Raw genomic sequence first — 24312 nt, 5'->3', positions numbered from 1 at the left:
ATACAACGTATTCTCATACAGCGGTCTGTAACGTTATTACTCCTTTTTCGTTCGTTTTCCTACGAATGTCCAGCAACACGTGTCAATTTCCGCTCGTTACATGCATACTGTCTTAAAAAACTTCCGTCTTCACAGGAAAACAACTTCCTTAGGTTTAGGCAACAAAACTACTTAATTAGGTTTAGGAAACGATCGTGGTTTTGGGTTAAAATAACTCCGGAAGTATGCACATTACTTGACAAATAAATCAACGTTGACTTCTGGTTTCACACGGGGCATGAACGCTGGTCTCTTTTCTGACGAACCTCCTCCCTACGCAGCTTTGGTTGCTCTTTATATTTCCTGGTTCACGATTACGTGGATTACACATGAATTGATTTCGTTGGATATCCTATAATATATGAATTACAGTGCATTACTTTGCGTAGTTATAGCTAGAAACGGTGTATGAGACCAGTCCGCTTTGTAAGAAGTATTAACTGGTCAGTTCAGTCTCAGTGAGTTTCCCGTCATGTCATCCATGCTGGCAGGGTAGTGGGTAAAGTGTGTGTGTGTGTGTGTATGTATTGTGTGGGGTAGCAGCATGTGTGGACATGCTTCTCATTCCATCAGTGACAGCTCTCAGCTGTCCTCCTGTCTGCCTCCCTGTCTCCGTCTCTGTCCTGTCCCCTACACTGTCCATCTGTCTGTCTTTCCTCATTTCCCCTCTGCTGTCTGTCGTCATGCCTCTCTCTGCTTCTCCGTCTCACTGATATATAAGATGCTTTACAGGAAGCATTACCGGAAGAAAAACTTCCACATGAAATGATGACAGTGTTGATTAGTGTCTATTCAACACACACACAAACACACACACACACCCACACACCCACAGGCACACACACTCCCAGCTGTCTCCCGTGCCTTGAAGTGCGCTGAGAGGTTGGGATGTTGTTGGGTGGGGGAGGTTTTCAGGGAGAAACCAGAGCTCACTTACTGGGCGACCCACCTTCCCACTGCACACACTTTAACTCCAAAGTGACTGTTACAGCTTCAGTGCACACGTACGTCTGCTTCTGTGTAAAGTCAGTTAGCTTGAGGTTATCTTGTGACATGCTAACTGGTTAACTACACATTATTAAACGGATGCTGTAGAGTTCAGGGCTGTTTTCATAATCATCTGGTGGAGATATGAACCTCTCTAAGGTCCAGGTCTTGCTGGCGTGGATTCTCGGTGTAATTGCCGGTAAGTCTTCCTGCATGTGAGTGTGCTTGTGTGTGTGGGGGGTCTTGATATTTCAACCTTCTCTGTTCTGTTTTTTGGCTTGCTGTATCAGAGCAGGTCCTAAAAATGTCTGGATAAAGAGGTAAATGTAGTCGTGTTCCCTGGGACTAAAGCTCTTTGAACAATACTACTAACTTTAACTAGTAATAATATGTATTTAATCTATCAAAGAGGGATTGGCCTGTTGTCTCTACAAGTAGAAATTAAATCTCACCCATTTTAACTCTTCAGAAAACAACCCCCGAGCTGCCTTTTTATGAAAGCTATTATCTTAGATTGTATATATTATACGTGTTTAAGCATGCATTTTGCTAAATACTGTGTGGATAAAGTACTGATCTCTCCAGAGACTGTACTAGGTGTGTCGATGGGCATTGCTAAGAAACAGGAAACAGCGTCCTGACACATGGCCTGGGAAGCAAATAAAAAGCTACAATGCAGACTAGGCAATACCAATAAAACCCTTTATCACTGTGCATGTACTTTTATTTCACGATATTGATATTAGCGTTGTCACAATACCAAAATTCCAACTTCGATAAGATACCCTGCCTAAATATCTCGATACCGATACTGAAACGATTCCACGGCAAAAAATCTAAAACATCAGCAAAAGTAATGAAATAATAGAGGACAGATCATGAAATGTAAAAATGTAAAAATGTATTCACTAAAAAAAATTAAATGTAATAGGATGTCCCCTATATTTGAGTATGTAATTTTTTTTATATAATACCTTTCTAGTATCGGTATACTGTGCAACACTAATTGATATACCGTGCTATAGTACATTTTCTGGAAAAAACCCTTGAGAATCAGTTCATGGATAAAACAAGCAGACAGGAATCTCTGGTTTTGGTTAATCTAGTGACAAAACAAAGTGTTTCATCACATGATGCAAAAATCATACAGATGCAATAAATGCCATAAATCAGACTTGCTCACTGATTTCCAACATTTCCCACAATGGTTTATATCACAACTAAAGACATTAAAGATATAGCTACCATGATATAAATAATATAAGCAGGGAAGAAGAATGATGATTAATATCTTCTACTATTCTGAATCGTAAACAATACATCATGATATCGACCACCCCCACTGCATGTCTTATACCACCTGAAGACAGTTTACTACTGAATCTGTGAATAAGACATTCTGCCTGTTAACCATCTGTGCAAAACACTTCTAGAAATGAGAGTGTGTTAGCATTCGTCCTTCAGCTCCTAAAAGAGGCAGCTCAGCATTGTTAGCATTCCTCTCCGCGTTCATATTTAAGGCATTTACTGTATCCGCTGTCCTCTTCAAGAGTGATTTATATTCATCGGTGTGTAGGTATGCGTTCAGTGTCTTTGTTCAAGGACACTTGGACGGGACACATGCTTGATGATGCACACACACACGGTCTCTTGGGGAGGGATTAAACCTGTGACCATTCAAATACTGGAACAACCAGGCCAACCCTGCCTCCCCAAATCATGGATCACTTCACAGTCATCCGTATTACTATGCCTGATCTTCTGTCTAATGACTCTCAATCATTTAAAGAAAGGTTTTGCCCATAAAGTGCATCATCCACTGATTTCTGCAAGTCAAAACACTACATATTAATTAAATGCTCATACACATTTATTTCACAAACTCTGCTATGAAAGACATACATTAATTAATGTGACTGGTTGATCTGGTAGGCAGCAAAAAACAAATGAGACCATCATTTAAATTACTGAAAACATCACATCAAATTACATGATCTCTAAATGAAATTACAGAAATTACACACGAGAGTTAAAACAAAACCTAAGAATATTATCTTCACAAAGAAATAACAGCTCTGAAAAAGGCTTGAATGTAGTTCAGGAAAGGTTTGAATGAATTCTCCCTGATATACAGTATCATGATATACAGTTTAAATGACTAGCAGAGTTTTGATCAGGCCTTAAAGGACCAGTGTGTAACAATGAGGGGATCTATTGGCAGAAATGAAATATAATATTAATAAGTATGTTCTCTTTAGTGTATAATCACCCGAAAATAAGAGTTGTTGTGTTTTTGTTACCTTAGAATGAGCCATTTATATCTACATCTACTTTATATCGCCATGTTTCTACAGTAGCCCAGGATGGACAAACCAAACTCCGTTAACTTTTCCTGCTTGGGTCGAAGTCGATAACGTTACTCGCTGCCGCCGCTGCTCTCTCTCTCTCTCTTGCTTCACCACTCACTTCCCACAAACACACACACTCCCCCAGGGGTCCTTGAGGGAGTTGTTCCAGGGGGTCCCCAGAAAAATGGTGAATAGTTAGTTTTCACTATAGAAGTAAACCCAATGTGAGTTAAGAGTCATAGAGTGACTACTCTGACCACAGGTTTCACTTTCTCCACGGTTATCTCCTCAACTGGAGTTGACAAGCGTTCTGGTATTAATCATATCTAATAAACCAAAATCTTTTCAGATGGAGATCCCTGAAGTGAAATCTTATCAAATAGGGATCCATGACATAATGTGTACCAATTTAGGGGTCCACTGACCTAAGCTATCCTTACAACAACAACTGGCTCTAGAGAGGGCCATTCATGTTTCTGCCTCGACCACCGTAGCTCTCCAACACGCTTAGCACACGGGAGAATTCACCGCTAGATACCGCCAGATCCAACACACTATTCCTTTACTAGAAAGTGTGTTACATTGTGTAACTCCTTTATTAATTTTATGAATACAAATGTTCTTTTTTTGTTTTTTTAAGTTTAACAAAACTGCGTTTTCATTGAAACGATGCGTTTCTTATTGCATACCTGATTTCTGTTCAGTATTTATTTTTTAGTTTAATCAAGCACTCAGTGTCTGCACCAGTGAGATTAACCATCTATTCATTTCAATAGGAATTACTTTTATTTATCATTTACCAATTCAGTGATTTGGGTACTAGCACATTTTATGAAACACACTGTTGACAAATTGATGTGATGGCCAGATAGCAGTGCCGTGTTAGGATGAATGGACGCAAGCCTGCGAGCCACCAGTTGGACATTATCTGCATCGCTGCAGATGTGCAATAAAAACAAGGCTCAGTAAATCATTTGAAGGTCTTTATTTCCCGGACGGTACACATCCACTTTGAAAAATATTTACTAGCTGGAGCTTGTTTTGTCGATATATCAGACAGATCATTCCAGCCTCCACACATGATTGTTATGTCTCAGGTTAGATGGGCTACATTAAGATGTTCACATTACATAACTTTAAAAGTGTCTAGACAGTCGCATATGCTCTCTCCTCATTGGGAACAATTGAAAAAAGTCGCTGGCTCTCAGAAAAGAAACCACCATATGGACACTAAGAGATAACCCACAGAAATGTTTCAGCTACATACAGACAGATCTACAAGAACATTCAGGTCTTAGTGTCAGTCAGAAACACAAAAACACATAAGGATTCATTCTTTGGCTTTCTACTTTGCACAGATGTTTAACTGTCAGTACACAAGAATTTAATTGAGGAATAGGAAGAATTCATTTATTCACTCACGATAAAGTTAATAGACAAGAATGCAGCCAGAGATATTTTGTGTAACATTTCTGCCGTATTTATGCCTAGATGACGTTATGTTCAGTGTTGATGGAGCAGCTACAATGTTAGCATAACCTGGCACTGATCAATCTGAACTCCATTAAGAAAACAAGCATTTTAAAAGTTGTTTGCTCATCGTCTTGCAGACAGACCTGACTTAGCATGAATTCAGACTTTTTACTAATCAGCATTATTATGCAGTTATTTCGGCATCCTTTTGAACTGTTTATTTTGGGCTCAAACCGCAGTAGAGATGCGTGGCTTGCTAGATACAGTCGGTGCAATAGCATAGTATGTGAATACAGCTCGCCACCGGGTGATGTTATGAACCCAGACACATCAACGTTTGGTTTTCTGACATATCTGGGACTTCCACAACATGTACAAAGCAGCAACAGAGGTTATTTCTTCCATGGTTGATGGAGGAAATGGAGGAAAGAAAAGTTGTTGCTATCTATGGAGACAAGCTCCTCCTCCTCTCCGGAGCGTCTAGCCTTAATGAACACAAATGATGCCGGCGGTCCAACTCTCGCGAGTAAAGCGAGGCGAAAATTTGCTTTTGTGTGAATGCAACATAAGACAACGAGCTATCTATAGCCAACCATTCAACCACGTTTGACTGAATGCAACAATGCATGACCAAAAGTTCACTGAGAGAACAGACAGATGAGGCAATTTGAGGGTAAGCGGCTACCTATTTCTTCTCCTTTAAAGCCCTGCTCAAATGCATCGTAACAGTAGAATCAATTCACTTTCCTCAGCAGCATTTTCTTCAAGCCCACAAAACAAAATCATGGACTCAAATACAACTCAAAATAATCTCCACACCCACGCTTGTGTTGCTTTTCAGCTATAGAAAGTGGCAGAAAATAGAATATTTTGCAGCGGTAGTTCAGTATCATGCGGAAATTGGAGTTGAGAGTGGGCAATGATTGACAGCTCCAAGTGGCCCCTCCGTCCCGCCTTCCCTCCCAATCTATTTTTGTCTGTGGCCAGATCAAAGCGTGCTAGCAGGACAACAGACAGCGAGCAGGCAGCCAGCGACAGATAGAGGCGACGGCAGACAGCCGGGGAAATGAACATCAGCGCTGTACACAACAACACCACACTCCTCGTCCACATCACCGAGACAGATGCCAAAAGAAGAAGTGTGTGTGTGTGTGTGTGTGTGTCCTGCTCTTGGTTAAATGAAACCAGATCCTAGCCTGCTCAGTTCAGTGTGGATTACCAGCAGACTCCAATAACATGCAAAAGATGAAGCTTATGTCACAACCTGGCTAGCAGCACGATGCTAATCTGCTGCGTCATGTTATATTAAAACTTATATAATGTGTTAAATGTGATTACATGAACAAAAGATGATGCGATAGTCCACTTGTAGTACAAAGTATAGCCAACAGGTGGGCGAGATAATAACGCATGTAAGTTCAGTTAGTTCGGTCTCGAGAGCGGTGACCAGCCTACCGGATGCTGTGGAAGTATCCGGGGTAATTTCAGAAATGATATGGCCATTGTTTCTGGTAGAACCAGACCAATATCTTAATATATTATCAGCTAATACCACAGTCTGAAATTAGCACCCGCCACCCACCAAATGCGGGTAAATGTTGGCAGTGTCGGATAAAATCGTCAGACAGGCAGTGAAAATGCTCGTGATTCATCTGTATTGATTGAGTTATGCATGCACAATAACGCATACGCACGTTGTGTCATGTTTCAGTTTGTTTGGGACCGAAGCCACGGCGGAGAGAAAAAAAAGCGTTCAAAAGCATGGCGCTACTACGACTAAGCCTGATGGGACGCACCCTATTTTGTTCCCTGATAATGCGACACTGAACAACAAATCTGTGTTGAACTCAAAAGGAAGACAGCGAGTAACGTTACCAGTCAGAAGCCGTTAGATGCTCAGTCCTGCTTGGTTAAATAACGGGGCTACTAATGTTAACGAAGGTTCCATTGAGTTACATTATGAGGCGTTCAAGCTCTACTCAGTAAAAATGACTACTCTGCAAAGGTAAATTACAACGTTATCATGATGTGTTAAATAAATACACTTTGTAGGAGACGTTTTTACAGCAATATAAAATAGATAATAGAGGGAATTATGTACAACATTTGTTTTAATCAAAGCAAATATTTAAATAATCATAATCATTTGAATTATGTGTTTTTATGTAAACAACCACTACAGATGACAATAGCAATCAAGCATACAGTTCTGTGTAGGCTACAGTACCCTCCCTCCGCCGAAAAATATGGCTCCCCCGGAAGCTACGGTATACTTTGAACACCATGCATATGTTTTTTTAATGTAAAATATATCAAACATTGAATGACATCAGATCTAAAATAATATTCCTTCATATAGTGCAGAGATTTCAAAAGTGACAGACAACATTTCTGTGTTTTTGCAAATATTCAAAAAATAAATTGCAATCAGAAACTCTTAAAAAAACAAATTTGAGGGATGCCGACCGTGTGTTTATCTGGCATTCTCAGATATTAACATAAGTATCAGCTTCACAAATTCATTCATGCTCCATTTCATGTTCAACAGAAAATTAAACACTCATGTAGATTCAAAACCTCACTGTGTCTAAAAACTACTGATCGTTTTATTGTTGGTAAAGTAGCTCGAGGTTTCGACTACTGCCAACATCTAGTCTGCTGATTTTTAATAATAACCTCTTGGGATTTTTCCAGGGACAAAAAGTTCAGAACCCAGTCATACAGCAGAACGTTTGTCTCTTTGAATTAACATAATTGTGGTATTGCAGCAAACGTCACAGCCACACAACAACACCAACTTGCAGTCTAAAAAGATTGTAACACTGCCAGAATCCAACCAACAACCAAACACGCTTTTACAAATTAATCTGATGAAAATCTGGAACAGTTTCATGACAGCTCACAGAGGTCAGCTGTACTACAGATACACACGTCATGAATTAAGATATTTCCTGTCTCTAGTTCATCAGAAACCAACAAGTGAAGCTGGTTCATGTTGCATATCCCGTAGCTATAGCATCATTTATGGGCTCATAATAAGGACATAACTGCTGTAAGTCTGTTAGCTGGAAACACCTTTAGTCTGAAGAGGTGTTAAATGCAGGTTAACTGTTCTCAACTTTGACTGATCCAGACTTAATGTGGACTGGATTGGCCAGGGATGGTTTTCCCAAACACCCTCTTAACACTCAGATTAGGTTCCGCTCCGAGGACTTATACAGAAACACACTTGATTGCAGCGCTTAGACGGCTCATGGGACAGTCACTGCGGAGGCTTTTCACCGATACGGCACGTCACTCACTTCACTGCTGTTGCTGCTGATCTGTCTGCATGTGCCTGTCTCCGCCTCTCTCATCTGATATTTCCTGTCTTCCTCTGTTCCAGTTGCATTCTCTAACTCTCCCTCAGTCACGTTGAAGGGTTTCGGGTTGCTGGTTGTAAGCCTGGGAAATGTTTGCTGTGTGAATCACGGTTAAAAGCAATCTGCTGGCCTCCCTCTCGCTTCAGCTGTGATTTTAGCTCCAGTGTGAAAACATTTGGAGGCGACACAGGCGTCAGCTGGGAATGGCCACATGTCAGACTGTTTACCTCAGCCAGTTTAAGCCCAAAATAAAAATGTGTTGTGAATGTGTTAACCAGAGTTTGTTTACAGCATAAAGCGTGCATTACTGACATTACTTTAAAGTTTGAGGGTTTTTAAGTTCAATTCCTCCTCAGACTCACCAAGTAAAGAGTGTGCAACACAATAAAGTTTTGTGGGTGTATGTCTGTGTGTCCTACAGGTCCAGTATTCTGCTCAGAAGATGAGACTCGACTGGTGAAACACCTGTTTACTGGTTACAACAAGGTGGTCCGTCCCGTGAACCACTTCAGTGACGCCGTGTCGGTCACCGTGGGACTGCAGCTAATACAGCTCATCAGTGTGGTAAGGGAGAGGAATGACTTATAAATATAATATAAATAAATACTACTACTGACATTATGCTCACAATGTTTTCACTTGAGGATTTCAGGCCTCCTCCAAATACCTAGCGAAGACCATCCCTGAATCCATTTCTGTATTTTACATAAAGAAAGAAATTAAAGACCGAACTACATGACTGTAATTTAAATGTGCTACTGATAACATTGATAACATTCAGGCACTAGATATCCCACCCTCCCACCCCCGTTCCATTGCTTTCACTGCACAACAAGCGGTTGAAGCCTGGCGTTTACATCAAACTCCATTTATCTGTTTTTTTCCACACTAACTCGCAACTACTAAGACTCGTGATCGCTGACGACCGAACGTTGTTTATTCAATATTTTTTAAATGATTTATTCAAAATCTGAATATTGTTTTAGGAGAAGAAATACTTTTATTTGGCACCTTTCTAAATTAATTGAATATATGAAAATGTTATGAATAAGACCTTTTAACAGCTCTTTTATTCTAAGAACATACTGTAACATCTGGGCAGACCTGTAAGCACTTTGCTATCAAGTAAAAACTGTTGTTTCAGTGCAACATGTTGGTACTTTCAAATCCCGGGATATGCACAGCACAAATTAAAAATACATCTTATTAAATAAAAAAAAAGACCACAACACATTAACTTACTAACTACAAGAACTGTTCTAATTGAATTACAAATGCAGATCAACAATTAATAGAAGTTTTAATCAAAATCATGATATGGCCTACTGCAATATTCAAATCACAGCAGGTGCAATATTCATTAAAGGTGAAATGTGCATCAAAATACCATTTTAAATTAAATATTTTCGTGCTACAGAGAAGTCCTGGCATACACATAATATTCTACAGACTTAAGAAAAATGTCTTTGTTTGGTATTGATCCCCACAAAATTCCCACCATAATCATTTTAAGATATTTTTTTCAATAAAAATGAGAAAAATTATGTATAAAAATTATCATTCCCTCTAATATTGCAAGTCATATCACAATTGCAATATCAGTCAAAATAAATGCAATTTGATTTTTCTTTCCAAGATCAGCCCTAATTACAAAACAGGGCAGCAGTAGAGAAGCTGTTTGACGGATTAGAAACGTGGCTCTCCATACCATAATGTGGCAGTCATGATTTAGGACCAGACATATCGGCAGTTTCACTTCACGATTGTTGTTAACTCAATGATGCTATGTTACAGGAAGGTAAATGTGGGATTTATCAAATTCATTTATAGCAAATAACATCATAAAAATATAAGCGAACAGTCCGATTCATCAGAGACAAAGTCACAGTAATCTATAGATCACTAAACTTAGAGCTATATAGCGTAAGGCACTGTCCATGGTACTGAAATAAACCAGGCAGGTCTAACTAATACAGAAAGGATGATATGTTATGCAACTTATGTGAAATAACAGCAGAACATATTCAACATATCTAGCATCTCTTCTCAATTACCATTTGCAATACACTCAAGAAACAAGGTTTCCATCTCATGCAGACAGAGAAGTCACAAGCTGTTACACCATGTCATGTCACAGCAGCCACGATAATGCAAACAGAATGCAAAACAACCAGGAATTCACTGTAAAGACCAACGCTGCTACTCATATGAATCCAGCCACACTGGTAATGAGACAAAGATGCAACAAGGTGACAGAGACCTAATGACAACAGGCTAGGCGTGGCAGCCATGTATGCTACCCATAATGCATCAGGGTCATAACAAGCATATCAGCTCAGAGATGGCACAGCGGCCACAAAACAAGCACAACATAAATAATATTAAATAGCTCTCTTACCGTTGTAGATCTCCTTCTGGGTCCAAACTGTGAAGAGGATGATCATGACATCCTCACAATAAGTGAACATATCGACACGGCGGCCAGGAAACACAAGCAGCACAACACAAGCACAATGCAAATACACAAAAGTTGTTTTTAGCTCTCTTTCTGGGTCTTTATCAAGCTTAACCAGTCTGAAAAGATGAAGACCATGGCGCTTTACACAATGTTAAGTTAAATAATCCTCATATGGAAGTAAAACAACTGAACTTAGCTTTATCAGCACATTAGTAGACCAACTTATCTAAAGTTTTCCAGTTTCCACCCCAGCAATGGCTAAATGTGAACCTTAAGTGAAGGCATCAGGAGGAACATCAGAGTCCCTTCAACCTCTGTAGGTCTATGCCACCCAGACTATAGAACCAGGGTCTATAGTCACAGTGATTCACAGCGGCCACAAAACACAAGCAACACAACACAAGCACAATGCAAATACACATAAGTTGCTCTTACTGTTTGTAGCTCTCTTCCTGGGTCTTTATCTAGCTTAACCAGTCTGTAAGGACGAAGACCATGACACTTCACATGATGTTAAGTTAAATTATCCTCATATGGAAGTAAAGAACAACAAATGTAATGTAAGAAAGCAACCTATGTAGGTCTATGCCACCCATACTATAGAATCAGGGATACAACAAACCGTCTCAGTGATGTAAACACAAGCAGCACAACACAATGCAGACGTAAAGAAGTAGCTCTTACTGTTGTAGATCTCCTTCTGGCTCCTCAGCGAGCTTCACCAGTCGGTAAAGATGATGAAGACCACGACTGAAATTCGTTCTTGTCAAGTCCGTCTGTAAAGACAAAGACGATGGCACTTCACACAATGTAAGAAAAAAAAAGTTTAAATTATCCTCATAGGGAAATAAAACACCTGAGCTTTGCTTAATCAGCACATTAATAGACCAAATGATCAGTTTTCAGCTTTTCACCCCAACAATGGATCGATGTGAACCTGAAGTGGAGGCATCAGGAGGAACATCAAAGTCCTATGGAAGTTTTTATTGGACTTTATTAGTTGCAACCCACAGAAGACATTCCACAAATGTGTACCATGATCTGCAAATATTTCACTACCCACAAACATGTATTTTTGTATTTGTGTTGTGTAAAGTCACATCCACAAAAATACAGGGCGATTTGCAAATACACAAAACTCACTCTGTAAATACGTATTTTAAGGTTTACATGTAAAGTGATATCTACACATTTGTGCATCTATTTCGCATTTGCAGATCACTTCCTGTGCATTTGTGGACTATGTGACATTTGTAACGGTACCAATTGGACAAAATTCTGTAAACAAACAGGAGGGAAGTTGCAAATGTCACATGGTCCACAAATGCACAGGAAGCTATCTGCAAATGCGAAATAGATGATACATGTTTGTGGAGATAGTGAAATATTTGCAGACCATGGTACACATTTGTGGAATGTCTTTTGTGGGTTACATCTAAAAAAGTCCAATAAAAACTTCCATAGAGTCCATTCAACTGATGTTTGTCTTTGAGTTGTATGCCACCAGTACCAAAGAACTTACATTGATAAGAAGTGAAACTAAATAGTTGCTCCGCCATTTTGGACTGAAGGCAACTGCAGAATTATCAAAGTAAAACATCTGCCTCCAAAGTGCCATAAATAAGGTCAAATATCATTATTTCTATTCTGTTGTCATATATTTAATATCTCTACCGAAATGGCCTGTGTTGAACAGTAAAATATTATTATATCTATTTATGTACTTATTAATTTATTAAACTTTTGTGATTTCCCTACTGGATGGAGATAGCAGACAACAGTTAGTTTAGCAGAGTCATAAAAACTGAACCTTCATGTTAGGGAACGTGAATCCCCTCAGAGAGATGCTTGAGATCCTGAAAGACTGTTTCTAGACCAGGAACCATCCGATCCGGAACACACGCGGTCCGGTCCGGTTCGGTTCGTCTCCTCTCCTCCTCCACACAGAGTCTCTGGTTGATCTCTCGGTCAACACAGAGGAGTTTAATGTCAAGTTTTTCTTCTAAAAGGTCATTTAGACTTTCACATTCCTGCTGTAGAAGATAAAACACATCTTCCATCTGAAAATAAATACGAATTCATGTCACCTGCGAGGCGACAACGACCACACAACTTAATGTGAGCAATCAGTGAACGGCTGTGAGCTCTGAGCATGCGCAGTGGAGTCTTCCCGGTACCTGACATTGTGAGCAGGTGCGTCTACATCAGGTGCGTCTCTAGATGGTAACCCGTAAATTGCGAAATAAAACCCCATTTTAAAACTCTTCTCTCCAGTCACTGATCTTAAATAGAATAATGATAAATAACAACAGAGGATATGTTACAGTATTATTTATTTTTTTTACCCAGTAGCCTACCACTACACCACACTTCTTTCTAACTAATTAAAATGACAAACAGAGTCCATAAAAACACAGAATAAATAAGATAAGATCAGATAAGATATTCCTTTATTAGTCCCGCAGTGGGGAGACGTGCAGTGTACAGCAGCAAAGGGGATAGTGCAAAAAACAAGATGCATCAGCTAAACAAAGTGTAACAAAATATGAACCATTTAAATAGAGGGAAGTATAAAAATAGGAGCAGTATATACAGTAGTGACAGTAAACAGACTATTAACAAAATTACACAAGTGGAAAATGATATTGCAGAGTGAAAATGAATGAATGAATGAAATTCCACCTGAAAATATCAGGTTATTGTCAGTGTTTTGGTGTGTAAGTGGTCTACTGGGAGCTCTGTGGTTGTGGTCTACTGGGAGCTCTGTGGTTGTGGTCTACTTGTGGGCAACCCAGGACAGAGTTGGCCTTCCTGATGAAATGGTTTCAAGCATACAAATGATATTTGGTCCTGACTGTTTTCTGTCTCTCTCTCTTTCTCTCAGGATGAAGTCAACCAGATTGTGACCAGTAATGTTCGTCTCAAACAGGTAAATGTGACTGTTGAATTCAGGATAACACAAATATATACTGTAGGCTACTAACCATTCATTTAGAAATACCACCATCAGAATCATAATGTTTGATTTATGTAAACGTAAATGACCACATTTAAACAGTTAAATTGTCCATTTGTACATGGTAAAGTTTATCAGCCTATTTTATCTGTAGTTTGGGATTTATCCAATAATTATTATTACTGTCGATGTGTACTTCATTTTTAATTATTTATTTATTTATTGATTGATTTATTTGTGTGTTTGTTCGTTTGTTTATTTATCTATTTATATTTTAAATTTTTTTATCTTCTTATTTTATTTTTATTTATTTACTTAATTTAATTTGCTTTATGTTCTTTATTCTTTTTGCATCAGCAGTGGGTGAGAACATAAAGATGTAATAGTAACTAAACAATAAAGATATAATAAATAAGAAAACAATAAAAAACAAGATACAAAATATAGTAAATATATTAAAACAACTGAACATTAGTAGGCAGAATGATGTAAAGTTTTCTGATTTTCACCCAAGAAATGGCTCGATGTGAACCTGAACTGGAATCCGGATGAATACGGAGGCATCAGGAAGATCAGAGTCCCTTCAACCGACATCTGGAAACCCGACCTGGTGCTCTACAACAAGTAAACACAAATCCCCCCCCCACGTCTCTTATATACTCAAACACACTCCTACATTTATTTTTATACTGTACACTCCTTAAACATCTGGCTCTGTCCTCCTCCTCCTCCTCCTCCACAGCGCTGATGGAGACTTCGCCATCATCCATCTGACTAAAGTCCTGTTGGAGCACACTGGGATGATCACATGGAACCCTCCGGCCATCTTTAAGAGTTACTGTGAGATCATCGTCCTCCATTTCCCCTTTGACCTGCAGAACTGCAGCATGAAGCTGGGAACCTGGACGTACGACGGCCTGCTGGTCGTCATCAACCCGGTGAGTGGAACCATCCACCATAAACATAAAATAAGAAACCTAACCATCCTATCACTCCTGTCATAACATTTTGTAATGCCCTTTTCTATTGCAGTGCATTCATTCCTACTCTTCTGTCTTTTAGGACAACGATCGGCCTGACCTCAGTAACTTCATGGAGTCGGGTGAATGGGTGCTGAAGGACTACCGGAGCTGGAAACACTGGGTTTACTACACCTGCTGTCCCGACACGCCGTACCTCGACATCACCTACCATTTCCTGATGCTGCGCCTGCCTCTCTATTTCATCGTCAACGTCATCATTCCCTGCATGCTGTTCTCTTTTCTCACCGGACTGGTCTTCTACCTGCCCACTGACTCCGGTACGTAGAGCCTGGAGAGTGTAGAAACTAAATAAAGAAGGTATGATCATGTGACCCAAGTGACCCATTTCAAATGTACCTGCTCACATGTATGTGGCACATGTATCAGATATGTATTATGAATGAGGGAACTCTGAAAAACTGTATCCTGAATGTCTGTCTCTGTGTCCGTCTCTCCGTCTCTAGGTGAAAAGATGACTCTGTCCATCTCCGTCCTGCTGTCTTTGACCGTCTTCCTGCTGGTCATCGTGGAGCTGATCCCCTCCACCTCCAGCGCCGTTCCTCTCATCGGGAAGTACATGCTCTTCACCATGGTGTTCGTCATCGCCTCCATCATCATCACCGTCATCGTCATCAACACGCATCACCGCTCGCCCAGCACGCACACCATGCCCGCCTGGATCCGCAAGGTCATCATCTACCTGTGATGATTTAAGACTGATAAAAAAACAACAGGGATGTAATCAACACCTGCATGTGTCTGTTTCTCTCTCAGGTCTTCATCGAAACCATCCCCAACATGATGTTCTTCTCAACGATGAAGCGTCCCAGTCAGGAGATCAGACAGAAGAGGATGTTCCCGACTGACATGGACATCTCGGACATCTCAGGCAAGGCCACAGACAAATGACTCATCACACAGACATGTTTACTGTAACATGCAGCTGTTATTATCAGTGGAAACCTTTTAGATAATGTGAATGAGATAATTCCAACAGATCATAGATGTGAAGAAAAAAGCAATGTGGTATCTCTGTGTCTGTCCTCTGTAATGTGGTATCTCTCTGTGTCTGTCCTCTGTAATGTGGTATCTCTCTGTGTCTGTCCTCTGCAGGTAACCCGACCCCCACCAGTGTCACCTACCAGTCCCCCATCGCTAAAAACCCTGACGTCCGCAGCGCCATCGAAGGGGTGAAGTACATCGCCGAGACCATGAAGTCAGACGAGGAGTCCAACAATGTAAGGCGGAGTCTGCATGAATACTGGACACACGTGTATCAACAAGCTCACATTTCATAAAACCAACCTTATGTTTATTAAAAAAAATAAAAAAGACTGGCTGCACAATTAGTCAAAATGTTGTAGTTTAAAATGTTAAATCTGTAAAATAAACGTTATCTGTATCTGCATCAAAACAGTGATAGACTATCAAGAGTTATATTTACAATTCAAGTGATTGAACTGTTAAAAATAGCAAAAAGTAAATGACATTTTTCAGTGACTTCCTGAATTCTTGTCACCATGAGGTTGCCTGGCAACCAGCTACTCAGTCCACCCTAACAGAATATAGTCCAGTACATAACCCCCCATAAAACTGCAACTTGTCGTGGTACAATTATTTTTTTGTATGAATTAAACAAAGAAGATTTAACATGTTAATTAGTGAGCATTTCTTTTTTACCTCTGGACAGAACCAGGCTAGCTGTTTAGCTCTGTTTTCAGTCTTTATGCTAAATTAAACCGACTGCTGTCTCTAGCTTCATATTTACCGTACTGACATCATGAGAAGCGTATCGATATTCTTGTCTATCTGCCAATAAGCACATTTTCCTAAACGTCGAACGTATAGTACCTTTTGGGGGATCTATTAGCAGAAATGGAATATAATATTAATAACCATGTTTTCATAAGTGTTTAATCATCTGAAACTAAGAATCGTGTGTTTTCGTTAGCTTAGAATGAGTCCTTCATATCTACATAGGGAGCGGGTCCTCTTCACGGAGTCCGCCATGTTTCTACAGTAGCCCAGAACAGACAAACCAAACACTGGCTCTAGAGAGACTTGTACATTGTTACGTTACCTGAAGGCCACCGTAGTTCTCCGACACGCTGGTCAAACTGCGGTAACGTGAGCTGCAGAGTGCTAAACCGTGGTACCTCCAGCCGCCGTCTTGACTTCCATTGGTCCTAGTAGTGTTATTATGGTGATGATGGTCTCTGCACGAGGCGAACGGTGTTACCACGGTTTTGCACTCGGCGGCTCACGTTACTGCAGTCTTGGAAAGGGAGGAGGGGTGCTCAGCTGGTTGCAATCTGCAACCACACCACTAGATGCCGCCAAATCCTACAGACTGCACCTTTAACTTTACATTAAATTTAATTGACATCTGTTATATTCGTTCTCATTCGGTCTCTTGTGTGTCTGTAAACACTCTTTATATCACTGGTGGAACATCACCCGTGACATAACATCAGTATCACTTACCATTATTAAATACCCAACTTCCGTGCCTCCAAAGTCAGAGCTCCTCCAACATACAGTAACCCTCTCTGTCGTCCTCTTCTCGTCTCCAGGCAGCAGAGGAGTGGAAGTTCGTCGCCATGGTTTTGGACCACATCCTGCTCTGTGTGTTCATGGCCGTGTGCATCATCGGGACGCTCGCCGTCTTCGCCGGGAGACTCATCGAGCTCAACACGCTGTAGAGGCCTGACCCATGAAGGAGGAGTAGTACGTGTTGTCACAGTTGGAGATGCACCAGAACGGTGTTTATCATCGGTTCAGGTTGTCTCTCTCTCACACAAACACACACAGTTTGAGTCGATCTTTAAATCACTCGTGTGTCACCTCTGAACGTGCACGTTTGTGTATTTACTGAGGAGAACGCAGTTAGATGCAAATCCAGGCATCTGAAAGGCACGAGTCTCGTGATCGACATGGAGTCATACTTGAAGCTGCTCTTGTCTGTTGTTTTTGTATTGTGTTTTATTGCCTGTGATTCACTCTGGTGGGCTCGGAGTGGATGGTTTTACTCTGATAATTAATTTGTTTTATCTTTATTGGCAGCTCGATGGAAGGTTTGGGTCACAGTGTTAAAACAGACCTTTAACATGAGACAGTTTTCATGTCCACTGTGCTGAGGATCAACTGAGAATGGATGCTGTATACGTGTACTGTCTATTAACATTTTGAGTGGATAGAAGATTAACCCGTCTCGTGACTTAGAGTGAATGTCTCGTGTTTAATTGTGTTTCAATCTGACTTTACTGACAGTTGTACAGACTGAGTCTATGTTGAAGACACAGTCTTTGAGTCTTTGAGTGCAGGTGAGATATATTCCAGCCTGGAAGTTTTATTGTTTTGTTTTTCCTGACACTCACTCGACGTCTAAACTTCTCATTTATATTTATGGGGTTGTGAATTGTGTAGATATTCATGGATTAGTGGGCAAGGTTTGCTTTGTCACGGACGCGTGTAAATTCCTCTTAAATCTGCTGCACAGTTTATTAAGAGCTCAGTAGTTTTTAATATTATTTTAGGATTCTCAACCACACAGTAAACTGATGTGCTGTAAAAACTAAAACCTGTTGTAGGAAGAGTTACCAGTAAATGTAGAGCCAACGAAGGCATGGAGTCTGTTAACTGTTATTAAGATACCACACCTGACATAAGAATTATGAGATCAAATATGTGTTTCTCCTTTAGGGAACATGAGATTAAAGCTGATAAAAACTGTTTATTGTGCCAGAGTAAATCAAATAAACAGTGACACAGCAAAAGCAGATTGTTGTCTGATATCACAGCTGCTGCCGGAGTTAAACCAGCTGAAGGCAACTTGATTGATTTTGCAGCTGTGATTCATTATGACAGAAGAACATCCATTTAGCTTGGTTTAATAATAACAATAAAGTTCTGCTGTCATATTGTGCTGATCATTTATTGTTTTTATATATATTTGCAGTTGTGTAGATGTGAAATAGAAGTGAAAAATAAAAGACATTATTCCTTTACTTTCTACCAATTTATCTCTTTATTGTTTTATTGTAATGTGTTGTATAAAAGTGGCTTATTGATTATTCTTCATTGTGCACTTTGTAGGTCACATTGCTCTGACAAACTTTAACTTTCTTTTCCATGAAAAATGATTTGTCAAAAACTAAATGAATGTGTAAAGCGGACGGCTTGTAAGAACCACAGCAGAACAACCGTCGGCTTCTTTTGTTGTTGAAAAACTTTTATTAGGCGTGTCGTGCGCCAACATAATGACAACCAGCGTTGGCAGAAAGGTAACCGATAAATCTAGCAGAGAAAAAACAAAACTACAAATACAAAGTAAACAGGTATTACCAGGGCTGACCCGAGTACTTCCAAGCTTCGACCGTTGCCATGGTAATCAACCTCCAAATCAGTATTCAAATGCTTTTCTTTTTAGTATGTAATAATAGAGTATAAATCCCAAAATAGCCCGTGAAATAAGGAACAATCCAACATTAATTATTATTAGTTATTCTCCTACAGATATCACTTCGTTATCTGTAGAGATTCACAACGAAGCTTCAAATATCTTTGAATATTCCTCACCGAAGCTTCGAAGCCCAATAACAGGTATTGGGGACAGCCCTAGGTATTAACAGGAGTCAGTGCGAGAGACAAAGCAGGATTGGAGAAGTGTTTAAATATTAAATATAAGTGACAGCTTCGTATTTAGAACTTTTACCACGTTTTCATCCCCAGCAGGTATCATGTGAGATAAAAAGCTTGCTAACACTCGTACCATTCAAAATGTCACGCTGTGGAGTCGGGCAACTTTAAATTCATGACGTGGTCTCTCCTCAAACATCCAACACAGGTTTGTCCAAAAGCACCTTTTGCTGCCATGTACAGATTCAGAAGGAGAACGGAGCAAACATTTAAGGCCAACTTCTGCCAAATTATTCTGGGTTGTTGCAACAACTAACCAGAAACACACACAGAGTTAGTGTGACAATGCAAAACTAAAACACATTAAAATACATATTAAATAGAATTCAATGTGTTGTCTGTGTACCCCTCAGCCTGCGTGTGTTTCTAAGACCAGACCTGTACAACACCACATATTTACATTTGCATAGACACTCACTATTTCTTCTGCTTCCATTCAATAACAAAAGAAGAAACCCTCTGTATGCACTAGTGTTGGCCAAATGAACCTCCTTAGTTTATATGTTGCTACAGTAGCTCCACATAGGGCAGATTACACTGTCAACTCTGACAATAACAGGAGCAACCAAGGCACGCACTATGATGGCACCACGTGCCGACTGTGACATTTAAAACACTTAAAGTGAATGTAAGCAAAACAACATCAAAAATATCTCAATAAATGCTACAGAACCTAAACCAGGCCGTCAGGTTGAAATAGTCCTACATCAGTACCATGGCAGCTCAATAGTCCTAGCATCAGTACCATGACAGTTCAATAGTCCTAGCATCAGTACCATGACAGTTCAATAGTCCTAGCATCAGTACCATGACAGTTCAATAGTCCTAGCATCAGTACCATGGCAGTTCAATAGTCCTAGCATCAGTACCATGGCACTTCAATAGTCCTAGCATCAGTACCATGGCAGTTCAATAGTCCTAGCATCAGTACCATGGCAGTTCAATAGTCCTAGCATCAGTACCATGGCAGTTCAATAGTCCTAGCATCAGTACCATGGCAGTTCAATAGTCCTAGCATCAGTACCATGACAGTTCAATAGTCCTAGCATCAGTACCATGACAGTTCAATAGTCCTAGCATCAGTACCATGGCAGTTCAATAGTCCTAGCATCAGTACCATGGCAGTTCAATAGTCCTAGCATCAGTACCATGGCACTTCAATAGTCCTAGCATCAGTACCATGACAGTTCAATAGTCCTAGCATCAGTACCATGGCACTTCAATAGTCCTAGCATCAGTACCATGACAGTTCAATAGTCCTAGCATCAGTACCATGACAGTTCAATAGTCCTAGCATCAGTACCATGGCAGTTCAATAGTCCTAGCATCAGTACCATGGCAGTTCAATAGTCCTAGCATCAGTACCATGGCAGTTCAATAGTCCTAGCATCAGTACCATGGCAGTTCAATAGTCCTAGCATCAGTACCATGGCAGTTCAATAGTCCTAGCATCAGTACCATGGCAGTTCAATAGTCCTAGCATCAGTACCATGGCAGTTCAATAGTCCTAGCATCAGTACCATGGCAGTTCACTAGTTCTAGCATCAGTACCATGGCAGTTCACTAGTTCTAGCATCAGTACCATGACAGTTCAATAGTCCTAGCATCAGTACCATGGCACTTCAATAGTCCTAGCATCAGTACCATGGCAGTTCAATAGTCCTAGCATCAGTACCATGACAGTTCAATAGTCCTAGCATCAGTACCATGGCAGTTCAATAGTCCTAGCATCAGTACCATGACAGTTCAATAGTCCTAGCATCAGTACCATGGCAGTTCACTAGTTCTAGCATCAGTACCATGGCAGTTCACTAGTTCTAGCATCAGTACCATGACAGTTCACTAGTTCTAGCATCAGTACCATGACAGTTCACTAGTTCTAGCATCAGTACCATGGCACTTCAATAGTCCTAGCATCAGTACCATGGCAGTTCAATAGTCCTAGCATCAGTACCATGGCAGTTCAATAGTCCTAGCATCAGTACCATGGCAGTTCAATAGTCCTACATCAGTACCATGGCACTTCAATAGTCCTAGCATCAGTACCATGGCAGTTCAGTAGTCCTAGCATCAGTACCATGACAGTTCAATAGTCCTAGCATCAGTACCATGACAGTTCAATAGTCCTAGCATCAGTACCATGACAGTTCAATAGTCCTAGCATCAGTACCATGACAGTTCAATAGTCCTAGCATCAGTACCATGACAGTTCAATAGTCCTACATCAGTACCATGGCACTTCAATAGTCCTAGCATCAGTACCATGGCAGTTCAGTAGTCCTAGCATCAGTACCATGACAGTTCAATAGTCCTAGCATCAGTACCATGACAGTTCAATAGTCCTAGCATCAGTACCATGACAGTTCAATAGTCCTAGCATCAGTACCATGACAGTTCAATAGTCCTAGCATCAGTACCATGACAGTTCAATAGTCCTAGCATCAGTACCATGGCAGTTCAATAGTCCTAGCATCAGTACCATGGCAGTTCAATAGTCCTAGCATCAGTACCATGACAGTTCAATAGTCCTAGCATCAGTACCATGACAGTTCAATAGTCCTAGCATCAGTACCATGACAGTTCAATAGTCCTAGCATCAGTACCATGACAGTTCAATAGTCCTAGCATCAGTACCATGACAGTTCAATAGTCCTAGCATCAGTACCATGGCAGTTCAATAGTCCTAGCATCAGTACCATGGCAGTTCAATAGTCCTAGCATCAGTACCATGGCACTTCAATAGTCCTAGCATCAGTACCATGACAGTTCAATAGTCCTAGCATCAGTACCATGGCACTTCAATAGTCCTAGCATCAGTACCATGACAGTTCAATAGTCCTAGCATCAGTACCATGACAGTTCAATAGTCCTAGCATCAGTACCATGGCAGTTCAATAGTCCTAGCATCAGTACCATGGCAGTTCAATAGTCCTAGCATCAGTACCATGGCAGTTCAATAGTCCTAGCATCAGTACCATGGCAGTTCAATAGTCCTAGCATCAGTACCATGGCAGTTCAATAGTCCTAGCATCAGTACCATGGCAGTTCAATAGTCCTAGCATCAGTACCATGGCAGTTCAATAGTCCTAGCATCAGTACCATGGCAGTTCACTAGTTCTAGCATCAGTACCATGGCAGTTCACTAGTTCTAGCATCAGTACCATGACAGTTCAATAGTCCTAGCATCAGTACCATGGCACTTCAATAGTCCTAGCATCAGTACCATGGCAGTTCAATAGTCCTAGCATCAGTACCATGACAGTTCAATAGTCCTAGCATCAGTACCATGGCAGTTCAATAGTCCTAGCATCAGTACCATGGCAGTTCAATAGTCCTAGCATCAGTACCATGACAGTTCAATAGTCCTAGCATCAGTACCATGGCAGTTCACTAGTTCTAGCATCAGTACCATGGCAGTTCACTAGTTCTAGCATCAGTACCATGACAGTTCACTAGTTCTAGCATCAGTACCATGACAGTTCACTAGTTCTAGCATCAGTACCATGGCACTTCAATAGTCCTAGCATCAGTACCATGGCAGTTCAATAGTCCTAGCATCAGTACCATGGCAGTTCAATAGTCCTAGCATCAGTACCATGACAGTTCAATAGTCCTAGCATCAGTACCATGGCAGTTCAATAGTCCTAGCATCAGTACCATGGCAGTTCAATAGTCCTAGCATCAGTACCATGACAGTTCAATAGTCCTAGCATCAGTACCATGGCAGTTCACTAGTTCTAGCATCAGTACCATGGCAGTTCACTAGTTCTAGCATCAGTACCATGACAGTTCACTAGTTCTAGCATCAGTACCATGACAGTTCACTAGTTCTAGCATCAGTACCATGGCAGTTCAAGATCACACCTCTAAATGTTTAAAACAACCAAACAGGGCAGCAAACACCTGAACGGATGAAAACACAATATGGCCAAATAAATAGAAAGAGAAAGTCAGTGCAAATGAAGTCAGGAGATACAAAATAAAACAACAACAGTGCATTTGGCTACTGAGAACTAGGATTGGCAAGAACCAGATGGAGATAAACTGGCAGTTTCAGCTCCAGTCAGTTCATTTCTGTCACTTTCTAAATGTTTAAAGGTTCTTCACTGTTAGCGTTGCTCATCAACACTCAGGCTATCCTCAAGCTACTAAGTTAGCTTAGGTTGACACGCCTCATCACAACAAGACCTGCTGAGTCCTCATGTTGTTTCTATGTAGGGAGAGCGTGGATAATAAAGCAGCAGGGTTATACTGAAAGGTCGAACGTCTACAAACAAACATGCATCTCTGCTCAAAACACACATTCTGCTGCACCCTGATGGCTGATCTGGGTTCAGTTACTGGGTGCTGCACAGTGTTCTGCAGTAGCTAGTGGGACATTTTAACATTAGTGAAAATAATTTCCTGCTGTCAGAAGTTGGCCAACGAAAAAGTTCGACCTGCGTGGAACTTTCTTACCAACTAAGAGGAAACAAAGGCATCAATGTATGTATGTATAGACCTGCAGCAGCCGCTTCCTCTGGGTAGTGTCATCCAGTTACTTGCAGATCTGAGTGCAGCTAACAAGGAGAACATTATCAAATGCACAAACTGCAGTTGTTGTCTGGGTAACCGCTCATATCCCAGATACCGCTCGTCTGGGACAAGCTGCTAAAACGTCATTAAATAAAAAACTTTAAAATCCAGCAGGATAAAATGTGAACACGCGTCAGTGTTTGGTAAAATGTGAATACAACTAAGAGCTTGTATGGGGGATTAAAAAGAGGAGATGAAGACAGCTATAGCAGTACTTTGTCCTGATTCACAACAGGCTTGTCTTGAGACTGAACTTCTCATATACTTGAATTTGCATCATAATTAGGGATGCACGATATATATATAGATATATATCTATATATATATCGGGTCTGATAAATTATCAGCCGATAACGGGGAATTGATATTATTATGTATTATTCAGTTAATGAAA

At 40.5% G+C, this 24312-nt stretch overlaps 1 protein-coding gene and 1 long non-coding RNA gene across 2 annotated transcripts in view; one reads left to right on the top strand and one right to left on the bottom strand.

The window, feature by feature from the left end:
- The window catches only part of LOC119496016, a 61415-nt gene extending 48605 nt beyond the window's left edge, over positions 1–12810 (bottom strand). The window contains exons 1-2 of the long non-coding RNA XR_005208613.1: positions 12478–12810; positions 11352–11443 (exon numbers count right to left, since the gene is read on the bottom strand). This is a non-coding gene — a long non-coding RNA (uncharacterized LOC119496016). The remainder of the gene's footprint in view (positions 1–11351; positions 11444–12477) is intronic.
- Positions 1171–18651, top strand: chrna1 (cholinergic receptor, nicotinic, alpha 1 (muscle)). The gene is made up of 10 exons (XM_037783015.1): positions 1171–1225; positions 8631–8773; positions 13552–13596; positions 14138–14247; positions 14366–14561; positions 14686–14923; positions 15110–15333; positions 15420–15534; positions 15759–15883; positions 17219–18651. The coding sequence occupies exons 1-10, from the start codon at positions 1171–1173 to the stop codon at positions 17345–17347; spliced, it is 1380 nt and encodes a 459-aa protein (XP_037638943.1). The 3' UTR covers positions 17348–18651.
- Positions 18652–24312: the final 5661 nt, after the last annotated feature.

Source organism: Sebastes umbrosus, chromosome 10, assembly GCF_015220745.1.
Source record: "Sebastes umbrosus isolate fSebUmb1 chromosome 10, fSebUmb1.pri, whole genome shotgun sequence".
NCBI classification, from domain to species: Eukaryota; Metazoa; Chordata; class Actinopteri; order Perciformes; family Sebastidae; genus Sebastes; species Sebastes umbrosus.
This window is presented reverse-complemented; position numbering and strand designations above follow the sequence as displayed.